Below are 12,350 nucleotides of genomic sequence, written 5' to 3' on the forward strand. Positions count from 1 at the left end.
ATCACTTCTTCACTTTCTTCAACGGCCGAGTTTGAAGATGACTCTTCCTGTGAACAACTTATTTTTTGAAATTTGTTGAAGGCTTCTAAGGCTTCATCATAATATTGAAAAGCTTGAAAGTAGCTACCCTCGACTCCAACAAGTATATTAATACACTCAGACCAATATTTGTATATTCCTGGATTCTTACCACAAAATAAAACAAAAACCATAGATTTGAGATTTTTTTTACCTTGAACTGATTTTTCAAATTCATTGAACGCCTATATGGCCGCATCGTGAGACTTGAAAGACTGGAAGATGCTACGCTTAACCCCGATAACCATAGGAGAATATTCACTCCATGAGTAGTATATTCCTGGCCTTTTACCCAAAAATACAACATATAATTTTGAAGCACTATTCTTCTTCGAATGCACCATTATTGATTCTTTAATCTATTAACTCACACCTAGAAGAACATAGGAGTTTAAATGAAGTTTTCACTACAAGAAAATAGGCCTTTAGCGAGGGAAAATCTGGTCGTTAAAAGTCCAAATCCGGTCATTATAAGTTTATAACGACCAGAAAAAATTCGGTCGTCCCCGATCGTTAAAAGCCCCGACGTTAAAAGTTAATGACCGGATTACAATGTGGTCATTAAAGATCCTTTAGCGATGACATAATTTCCGGTCGTTATACATCCTTTTTAACGACCGAATTTTTCCTTCACTAAATTGTTATCCAGTCGTTAAAAGTCTTTAATGACAACAACTAATTCAGTCATTAGAAGTACTTTTAGCGACCGATATTCCCTTCGTTATTTGTATTAATTTTAAAAAGTAAATTTACCTTTATTAATGCCCATTAATCTATTTGAGAAACCTATAATTAAAGAGTTTCAATGGCCACATTTTTCTTTGCTAATATAAAATTGTACTAAATATAAGTACAAAAATTTAAATTAGATGTATAGAACTAATTATTTATATGCTTTCATAAACACCCAACAATACTCTAAAATAAACCAAATACTTGGTATCTTTGTCAATATAAAGAACTAAAGTATCATATTTACCAGAAACCAATCTAAATCGTATGACATCATTTTTAATAATTTCTAAGAAGAGAAAAATAAAATTGCAGCATATGTACAGTGTCTTTAAACCATCCCTAACAAAATATAAACCTCTTGTACTTCAACTTGCTCTAAACTTTCTTCAAAGATAGGTTCTTCGGACTTCAAATATTTGATCTGTTAACATAACAAAGGTATGTCAGTTTAGTAACAAAGAATAAACAACTAAAGAAGAAATATCAGATCCATTAAATTAAAGGCTACACTTAATGACCATAAACAAGAATTGAAATAATACAACGATCAGATGACTTGTTCCATATATTGTAGGTTGACAGATATGAACAATAGAGAAGAAGAATTCAAAACTTATCCATTTGGAAATCCAAGCTTTACTTGCTACAGTATACATGGTAGTATATAGTCAGTTGAATATGACAACCCCTAAAGGGGGCAGAATGACATTAAGTACATTTAGTATAAAAGAGAAAGTAAGCCAATGTATTGACACTAAGAAGAGTTAGACTCTGTCAAAGGCATCAGAATGAGTCATAATTAGCAACAAAGACAAGAACAAGTAGTAGAAGAACAAGAGGAAAATAGATATCCACACATGCATAACCAACAGATTCACAATCATCTTGTCCCCATGTATGCTCTCTGCGGGAGATTGTCATCAGTTTTCCTTTGCCATCTTCCTCTAATAGGAGTACAATATCATATTGTAGAGATGAACCGGAAGGTTTCCATGGCATCGAAACTTTCTAGAAAATATATTTTATGCAGATTTAGAAATTTGTGATGGAGGGTTTCTGGAGAACAAAATTTGTGGCGCACTATCATCATATACCTTATAAACAATGCCCAAAATTAATTGCTAGTAGAGAAACTAAAAGAGTTGGTAGGGAAGTGATTGGCCTTGGTAACAAGGACTGGGCTTTGTGAACAAGAAACATAGAGAGCAACCTCTAGAGAAGTTTTTATATTTATTCTTTTTAATCTGCTAAGGTAGTAATTGAAGTAGTCAAAGAGCTTCCTTTCATTAATTATTAGAAAATAGAGCTAGCTCACCAAAAATAATTTTGTAAGAATATAACTATCAATTTTTATTTTTTGCAAGAATATCTTTAGCATAAGAAAGTGAAGTATTCATTAAAATTTCATTCACTGTATGACGAGTTTATTCATTTGGATAACTTGTTAGACGTGTTGTCATAAATATAATTACCTAATGCAAAGCAAACACACAAATATAAGTATATAACAACAATGCCTCAATCTCAATCAAGTTGGGTAAGCTTATGAAAAGACTCCTAGCAAATATTGGACCTAGACTAATTGTAATAAAAGGATCTAAGACGTAATCTCAACTTACTACCACATGTATAGATCTTTTATTTACATTGTGCTATATTTTTTGCTAGGTTTGCATGAATTCTAAGAAATTATAGGTCTTTCGAGATAACTCCTTAAACATATAAATAGAAGACAAATCCAAAACACTATCCTTTTCAATCTTCAAGAAATTCATATCCTTACAATAAAGGATAAATAAATATGTTAAATTTCTAATACTCTTCATAATTGAGAATATTTTTTGGTAACCCATATCATAAAAAAGCTCTGTATATTTGACAAACATGTAATTCTAAGAAGAAAATCCAAAATACTTAACGCATTAGGTTTTGAAAATAAAATTAGTATCTTCAAACAGAGAAATCACTGAAACAGTAAAGGAATACCCAATTCCACAATCAATTTTTACATGTTCTAATTTTGCTATTAACACTACCAACATAAAGGATATAAATTTCTTAGGTAGGGGCATATCAATACATTTAATTTACATGAAATACATGGGTACAATGAATGAAGAGACTAAAGCATGATAAGCTCACAAATATTGCACAACTCCAAATTTAGAGGTGAAAAAAATCTAGGAGGGAAGATAAGGAAATACTTGACCCATTTAAGTTGCTCACAGGTTACTACACTAGTATTTGGATTTAGCAAACAGAGAATACATATTTAAACTAGCACCTACTACAAATATATTATACTAGTTTCTGTGGACGCGCGTTGCACGTTTATCCTATATCGATGAGAATATATATTTTTTAAAATAGCATAAATAATGTATACAAAGAATTTGTTTTTGTTATAAAGATACTATTAGAAAAAGCGAAGGCATTATTTCTATATTGTTTCATATAGAAATATAAATCACCATCTCTTATTCTTCTATTTTCTAACTTTGTAAGAGCCTTAGAAGTTAGAAGACAGTGGATGCAAGATGTAGAGGCAAAACAAGAGGCTCACGGTTGAATTTTCTGGTACTTGAACATATGCACAGTACTACGCCTAGGCATTATCTGATAGTATTATTGAAGGATTATTGTATACAAACAATAGATTCCATGAATATCTAAGATATTGTGATAAAAATGATCCTTGATAGTTTCTAATATCCAAACAAATTTACCTCTCGCAACAAAAACAACAATAGATTGCCAAATGCCTAATGTATTACTCCTATTTGTTATTGGTATATGATTATCAGAAAAATGATACTATTTCATACTAAAGAATACTAGAAAGTTATAAAGTTCACATAAACAAGAATAAAAAATTTCATGAATGCTCATAGAAAGTTACAATAATAAAATAAACTTACCTGATGACACTTGTAGAGTAGATATGTATGCTGCAATAGGTGAATAGATAAGTTTAATAAGAATATTCAAAGTTCATATAGAAAGTAGAGTATTTCAATTGATCATCTCCAACTCTACTTTTATATATATATATATATATATATATATATATATATATATATATATATATATATAGCAAATCTTCGATCAGAATTTAAATGATTATTAATGGGTTTCTTCAGCGGATGAGTAATTCAGTAAAACTTTAATTGTGTGACTGTCGATTGTTTTTCAACTGATGAGATAAATGAAGAAAGTGACTGACTTTTGATTTTTTAACAATTGCTCTTTCCATTATAATATGAAAGATTGCACTTTTTAATGCACCATCATTAATTATTTTCTATTACCGCAGAAAAATAAATTCATCAAAACGTAGATACACATCTTTGCACAGAATACCAAAGGTCTTGGTAAAAGTTGACCATCTGAATGATCATACTATACTAAAATATGCTATGAATTTCCTTTAGATGGAATACAAAGAGCTTGACAGTTTTCAAAGAATACCAAATACATTAAAGATCACATCTGATATATTAAAAAGACATTATGGTGGCTGATTCAGTATGCAATATTGAGCTTAAAGAGCCTAACAATGATCAATAATAGAAATGGTTTACTTGCATTATCTTTATGATTCTTAAAAGTGCACTATTTATGACTAATGTTCATAGCTACAGAGCAACGTCAACTATCATTAAACTGTTAGAAATTAGAACCAACAGTTAATCCACGGAAATTCACCTCCTTGAACTAGCTAACAAAATACTATTTCAGTACCAAACCAGAAGCACCCAATACGGCTCTAATCAAAAGCGAAATCCAACAATATACTATTTTAGTGAACAAAGACTTTCCAACTAATTCCTTATCAAGATATTCTCTTAAAGGGAAACTCTAAAACAAATCCAGAGAATCAACAAGAAAGCTTTACTTAATTTTAAATGAATGGATTCGTAAAGAAATTAATTATCTAACCAAACAATTTATACCCCAAACTCGGCTTATCCTTAACGGCTCTTTTTGAAGCTTGATTCACAATTAGTTAGATAAAATAGAACGGGAGTGATAGAAGTCATTACTAGGAAAATAATGTATACAGTAACAAACTCAACTTTTACTTGTCATATATAAGGCCAGGACTGGACGAATAAGAATAGATAGATAGATTTCTAGTATATTGCAATTACAAAGAAATATTTCCAACTGAAATGAGGCAGCAGGGCCTTAGGATTTGGGAACCTATTCTACTGCCATTGAAGGCACTACGTATAATTAGAATGCCAGCCAAATTTTCTTTTTAAGGAAAAGGTTTCTCACAGGAGCCAAAAATAATTCCATCACAGAAAGTTTCATTTATTGAAAATAAGGAGGACCAGACTTTCCTTTTTTTAAAATATATTTATCTCAATGGTGATGGAAAATTCTTAATCAGCATCATAGAAAGTATAAGTACATTAAACACTAATTAAAAATAAAATGGAATGCATGAAATATTAAGGAAACAAGAGAAATTCCATGAGACTTATTAGGATAGATCTTTGAGAAGAAAAGGAACTCTTGAAGGAAACTAAATGCTATTATAAAAGGCCCACAGTTCTAACTCTAGTAGAAAATCAAAACAAGTCTTGCATAGCAAAGAACAAGACTAGAGGGGATCTTCAGGAAATGGTAAGATAACACTTACAATGGCAAACACTTTCTATTTAGTGATGGATTTTGCTTTGGAGTTTGGTGTATAAAATAAGGATAGATATTACACTATATGTGGTTATTCACTTTGTATATTACTTAAAGGAAGTATATAGCAAAATAGGAAAATCGGAGATGTTGTTGTCAAGTTTAACATGAGACCTTAAGTTTTTCTTACTCACTAACACATGCAAATAACACTAACTAGGCATTAAAAGACATATTGAAACCTTTGTTAATACCAGCTCTGAGCTCCCTAAGATGAGAATCATTCAAGCACTTATTTTTTCACTTTCTCATAACTACCCTTTGCAGCTTTATATTCCGCAACTGCTCAATCTTTCACTTTGAAAAACCAAAACTTGGATATCATGGACTTCCTCACATTCTAACTTGCATTTTTCTCATTTTTAGCATTCAACCAGTTACCAATCACCGAGACAATCAATCAGTCCGATGATTATTTAATAGCAATTGAATAATCAGCAACTACACAGATTTTGACTCCAAAATTCAAGCGAGAAAAAAAGCAACTAATTGAACTCGGAACCATGAACTTCGTCCTCGAACAGTCACATTCGAACCCGCAAAACACCAACCAAGCTCAAGCAAGATCCATGAACGAAGATCAATAGGGCAAAAACCTATATATATATATATATATATATATATATATATAAAAATATATATTTTTTGTTTTATATCTATATATATGAAAGAAACTTAACTCCAAAATCAGAGGAGTAATATCCGAAAATCAGAGAAGAAACTTAAATCTTTGTATATCTCTTTCTATAAAAAAATTTCTGGAATTTGAAACGCAAACAGAAAATCGAAGAAGAAAACCTAAAAGCAGAGAAGAAATTTTTCCCTTATAACCCCAGCTTTTCACTCACTTTTTCTGTTTAAAACTTAATAATTGAATTTGAACAGCCATGGTTTAGAACTGGGGTTTCATCTACACTAAAATTGACATAAAAGGGTACAATTTCGAACCTTACCTTGATGAGAAGAAACTCGAAGATGAGCACTAGTTTCAATGAAGGTGACCAGCAATTTCTCTAATTTCGCTGAATTTTACTTCGCCGTTGCATGAGAAATAACAGTTGCGGTTTACAAAATAAGTGTTCATAACAAAGGAGTTGGAGAAGTCTCGAGGTGTTTTTCTTCTTTTTGGGTGGTTGACGGATCCAGTTATGGGTGGGAAAAAAAGAGGGAAAAGTTAGCGCCACTTTTTTATTATTTATTAACGATAAGCTATGTTATATTTTAAGGCCAGAATATTATCCCCTCGTTAATATTGAACTAATAATTAGTTTCAACGACCGAAAAAAAATTTGGTTGCTATAAGTACACTTATAACGATCAGATTTTAGTCCCTTTGTTAAGAAGTGGTCGTTAAAAATTAAATTTCTTGTAGTGTTTGTTTAAGTATATTTTCGGCCATCTAGGGTTTGTTTAAGTAGGTTTCGGCCAACTAGGTTTGTGTAAATTGTAGGGCTTTGAAGAGCTTATTATACTAAAAATATACGAAATACATAATCAAATACATGTATATAGATGAATAATTTCGAAATATATACATGTATAATACAAAAAAAGGATGAAAATACGTAAAAAAAATTTAAAAAAAGGTTTATGGGAAATAGGGTTTGCAACCTTTGAGATCTTCCATGTATTGGGAAGACAACTATTAAATGGGCGGGAGAAAAATATTCAAACCTAACTAAAAGGGTATTATCGGTATAAAGATTCGCCTGAAACCCTAATTTGGGCGTAAATTTACCTTAATGACCCCATTTGGGTCAATGTGGCCAAAAATGGTGTGGCCAAAAGGATTTTCCAGTTAATTTTTTCTTTTGTAACTGAAATAAATATAATGAGATTGTAATAAATAGGATAGGGAATGGTCAATTTCCAATTACTAAACAATTTAAATGAAAAGAATGAAAGGGAAAAGGCAAAATAAAAGGAGAAAAAGGATAAATAGGATCCTTGGCCAAAAAGAGGTGCCAAGTAACTTTTTCTATATATATATATATATATATATATATATATATATATATATATATATATATATATATATATATTTGTTAACATATTGCGAGTATTAATAATGTGGACTTCAATAAGAGCCAATCAAACGTTGTATTAAGTTATATAACAACTACTTTTTCTTGTACGACCAACCAAATACTCCAATATATAACTTATATAGAATTTTATACTGAGAATATTTATGATAATATGGTAAACCAAACGACTCTGAAGAATATCCTTTCTAACTAATTTAATGGGAGATTTAAATTTTATTTATTTGGTAAACATTTCAAAAGAAGTAGAAGTGAAAAATGAGTAAAAAGTTTGTACCTACCCCAATAACAGCCACACTTTAGTTTCCCAAGTTTGATTTATATGACTGACTTTATTGATGACAACTGACCACTTGTCAATAGTTTCCTCTTTTGTAGCTCATGAATATAACAAAATTGAATCGAGAAAGACCATATACTCAAACATCAAGCATTCAAGCTAGAGAAAAGGAGAATGTTTTCGTCAACTTAGTGACAAAATTTTCCCAGGATAAAAGAAAAAGTGTTTACAAAGAGTGTAAAGATTGAGGGGTATAAAGAAAATGGTCAAAAGAGAGCAGAGGGAAGCAATAACCGCTCACCCTCTGCTCTCTCACCGACCAAGAAATTTATGACCTTAGAAATGGAGACACCGGGCGGCTCAGCTGGGGAGACGCCCATATATGGCGGCTCATCCATGGAGCCGACTGAGCTTCATTCGGCTCCATCTGCCATGTTAGCGGATTACCCGCCCGTGCATGGCTTTCAAGATGTGAAAAACTTAGTTTGCATGGAATCAGGGAAATTATGGGCAATTGCAGGTCCCATAGCGTTTAATATTCTGTGTAATTATGGGATTAATTCTTTCACAAGTATATTTGTTGGACATATTGGTGATGTTGAGCTCTCTGCCGTTGCCATTTCTTTATCGGTTATAGCAAATTTCTCATTCGGATTCTTGGTTAGGTTCCTTTTATTCTCCCTCATTCTCAAGTTCTGTTCTTTTTTCTTGTTTCTTGGAAATTATTCCAACATCATCATCCCATCAAAAATATAAAAATAAACGTAAAATATTAAAAAAAAAAATGTCGGTGTTCATCAACCTCTCTGGTGAGATTATTACTATAGATCACAAATAACTTAGTGGGCGTTTGAACATAAGAATTGTGATATTCCGAAAAAAAGTAAATTTATATTTTCAAGTGAAAATGGTATTTGAAAATTAGAGTTGCATTTAGACATGAATATAATTTGGAGTTATTTTTAAATTTTTGTGAGTGATTTGAAGTAAAAATTTTGAAAAATAACTTTTTGGAGTTTTTGAAATTTTCGAAAAAGTTTAAAATTTAACTTCATATGAAAATTAAAATTTTTATTGCCAAACACTGAATCTGAAAAAAAGTGAATTGTTTTTCGAAAAAGGTAAAAAATGTCTTATGGCCAAACAGGCTAGTCTAGAATCTTGAAATAATCTAGAACCTCAAAGAGGTTGTAACTTTAGCATGCTATTTCTTATCTTTAGCATTCTAAGTTTTGTTTTAAATGGATATATCAGTTAGGTATGGGTAGTGCACTTGAGACACTATGTGGACAAGCATTTGGTGCAGGCCAAGTAGAATTGCTAGGAGTCTACTTACAAAGGTCATGGATAATCCTTGTTGGTTCCTGCTTCTGCATAACGCCACTCTACATCTTCTCAGCACCAATATTAAAGCTTCTAGGCCAAAGACATGACATAGCAGAGTTAGCTGGAAAATTTTCAATTCAAATCATACCTCAAATGTTCTCCCTCGCGATCAACTTCCCGACTCAAAAATTCTTGCAAGCGCAAAGCAATGTTGCGGTTCTTGCTTGGGTTGGATTCATGGCATTATTCGTGCATATTGGTGTGCTGTTTCTTTTTGTCAGAGTTTTTCGATGGGGTGTTACTGGTGCTGCTGCTGCATATGATGTTTCTGCTTGGGCTATTGCTTTGGCTCAGGTGATTTATATTGTTGGTTGGTGTAAAGATAGTTGGAAGGGATTGTCTTGGTTAGCTTTAAAGGAACTTTGGCCTTTTGTAAAGCTTTCTGTTGCATCAGCAGTTATGATTTGCTTGGAGATTTGGTATTTTATGACCATCATTGTTTTAACTGGTCATCTTGAAGATCCTGTCATTGCTGTTGGTTCTCTTTCTATTTGGTATAATCTTGCAAATTTGCACCCTTCTTTATAATGTGTTTACAATTGTTTTGTTTCAAACTTAGATTCTTTTTTCTTTTCTTCATTGTTTCAGTATGAACCTTAATGGATGGGAAGGCATGTTGTTCATTGGAATTAATGCAGCAATAAGGTAGTTTACAAGTTTTGCCTTAACCCTCTATTAACAATTAGGATTTAACATAGAATAAACGTTGCTGGTAGAAGGGGAGCCTTGGCTTAACCGGTAATGTATCTGTCATGTGATTAGGAAGTCACGGGTTCAAGCCGTGAAAATAACCTCTTGCAAAAATGCAGAGTAGTTTGTATACAATATACTCTTATAGTCCGACTCTTACCCGGACCCCGCGCATAGCAGGAGCTTAGTGTACCGGGCTGCTCCTATATACAGTGACACATGTATTTTAACAATGGTGTTTTTAGATAACCAAACTAGTTGTAGCAGGACATCTTAACCTGATAATATAAAAAAATTGTACGTAAGTTGGTGGTGCACAGAAGTTAAACTCTTCTGGCGTAACTACTTTTTCAATTTTTTATTTTTCAGTGTTCGCGTTTCAAACGAGCTTGGATCGGGCCACCCAAGGGCGGCAAAGTATTCAGTTTTTGTCACAGTAGCTGAATCACTCATAATTGGGATATTTTGCATGATACTAATCATATTAACAAAGGACCATTTTGCTATGCTTTTCACAAGCAGTGAAAAAATGCATAAAGCAGTTTCTAAGTTAGCATATCTTCTTGCTGTAACCATGCTGCTTAATAGTGTCCAGCCAGTTATATCAGGTACCAAAATATATTGCTTCTTACTTGAACAGTCTCAAAATAAAGGTAAAGGTTAGAGAGAATAAATTAGTTTGCTTCTAATATTGAAGGTGTTGCTGTTGGAGGAGGATGGCAAGCACTAGTGGCATACATTAATTTGGCTTGTTATTATGTCATTGGCCTCCCACTTGGATTCCTCCTTGGCTATAAAACAAGGTTGGGAGTTCAGGTAACAAAGCAAATCTCTGTACTGATTATTTTTTTTTTTTTTTTAAATAACGGGCTGAAGGGGAAGAGCTTGATTCTCGTCTATGTCATCCTCCCTTTAGTTGTCACTATTATACTGATTTCTCTAATTTACTGATATTTGTCTTATTTCAAGAGTTTCCAAGCAACAAAAATTAGTACATATAGACGTTACATAGCCAACTTGAAATTTCCAGCCTCTTGACACGGTAGTGTTGTTTCTCGTCCAAATTTTCAAAAATGTTGAAGCGAAAAATATGCTGAAAGAATGTCAAGTTGACACTTATTTCTTGTCTTGTCAAGGTTGCTAATTATCACTTCATTTTCTTTCTCTTTTTGTAGGGAATATGGATGGGCATGATTTTTGGAACTTTTCTGCAAACTGTAATTCTTTGTATTATCGTATACAAAACCAATTGGAACGACGAGGTAATTGTTTGGCTCAGTAAGATTTCTAATTGCAGATTTTAAGTAGGTGGTCATTGGTTAATTGCAAATATCAAAGAGATTCTTGCTCGGGGCCGGAGCAAGTTCAGCCAAACTTTATATTTGTATTTAGAAGTCTATCAAATATGTGCGAATTATTAATTTAGAACTTGATAACTTAAACTAACTAGAAACTCAAAGTCATAAACTTTAAATTATGACTATAACTCTGATTCTGCTTTCTAATTTCAGGTAGCACAAGCATCAGAGAGAATGAGAAAATGGAGTGGCATTTCTGATGAATCGGATACAAAGTAAAATTCATATCAAATTCAGAGAAAACATTGTCCAATTGGCCGAATAGAAGATTGACATCAGAGATATTAGTAGTACATAATCCCGTGCAAAATTTTTAATTATTCTTGTAGACATCAATGCCAATTTTAACTTTCTTTTTTTCTTTAGGTATATAGTAGATGAAAATGTTAATATAAAGCTAGATCTATTTTTCATTTACTTTTTTTCAAATATTATCAAATATTTTTTTAATAGGTGTGTCAAAACTTTAAACAACACTTATTTTGGGCCGGAGATAGTATTATTTTACACAATTATCACAACTTTTAGGAATTAAAATTTAAGAAATATAAACTGTCATAGTACTTCTTTATCAATCCTGTAGCTTTTATATAATATACAATTCAAATTAAAATTTTAGATTATATACCCAATTAATGCACGTATATTAAAAAAAAAATATGACGGAGGTCTTACTGCTTTTAACAGCTAGAAGATTAATGGAGTGCGAAAATATAACTTACCATATTAGATTATCACAAGTCCTCGTTCATCTTCAAATATTTCAATCTTTTAACTTTTGGATTTTCAGAAAAAGAAAAAGGAAAAAAAAAAGACTAACAAATTGTTCCATCGATTTTTCAAGCGACAAATTTGTGGTATCGAGTAGATTCTTTATGCCTTTTGGAACATGTGAAAACTAGGGGAGCGTTCGGCCAGTTTGGATTCAATTGAAAATTTTCGGTTTTTTCTTTAATTTTTATTCTCACTCTACAAGAACTCACTATCTTGATCTTGGGGTTACTCGAACTCACAATTCACAACCTATTGATTGGAAGTGAAGGGTGTTCACCACTTGAGCAACCCACTCTTGTCAAA

The 12,350-nt window shown here is 32.0% G+C and overlaps 1 protein-coding gene and 1 long non-coding RNA gene across 2 annotated transcripts; one reads left to right on the top strand and one right to left on the bottom strand.

The window, feature by feature from the left end:
- Positions 1 to 975: 975 nt before the first annotated feature.
- Positions 976 to 6,655, bottom strand: LOC138907220 (uncharacterized). Its single transcript, XR_011415008.1, has 3 exons — positions 6,468 to 6,655; positions 3,732 to 3,761; positions 976 to 1,234 (listed from the first exon to the last, which is right to left on the bottom strand). It is a non-coding gene; the product is annotated as an uncharacterized lncRNA (long non-coding RNA).
- A 1,305-nt stretch (positions 6,656 to 7,960) lies between these two features.
- On the top strand, positions 7,961 to 11,723 carry LOC104111244 (protein DETOXIFICATION 34). The gene is made up of 7 exons (XM_009620907.4): positions 7,961 to 8,499; positions 9,094 to 9,719; positions 9,814 to 9,870; positions 10,285 to 10,523; positions 10,613 to 10,731; positions 11,091 to 11,177; positions 11,427 to 11,723. Exons 1-7 carry the CDS (start codon positions 8,170 to 8,172, stop codon positions 11,490 to 11,492), a joined length of 1,524 nt encoding a protein of 507 aa, XP_009619202.1. The 5' UTR covers positions 7,961 to 8,169; the 3' UTR covers positions 11,493 to 11,723.
- The last annotated feature ends 627 nt before the right edge of the window (positions 11,724 to 12,350 follow it).

The sequence above is a fragment of the Nicotiana tomentosiformis genome, chromosome 1 (genome assembly GCF_000390325.3).
Source record: "Nicotiana tomentosiformis chromosome 1, ASM39032v3, whole genome shotgun sequence".
NCBI lineage: Eukaryota > Viridiplantae > Streptophyta > Magnoliopsida > Solanales > Solanaceae > Nicotiana > Nicotiana tomentosiformis.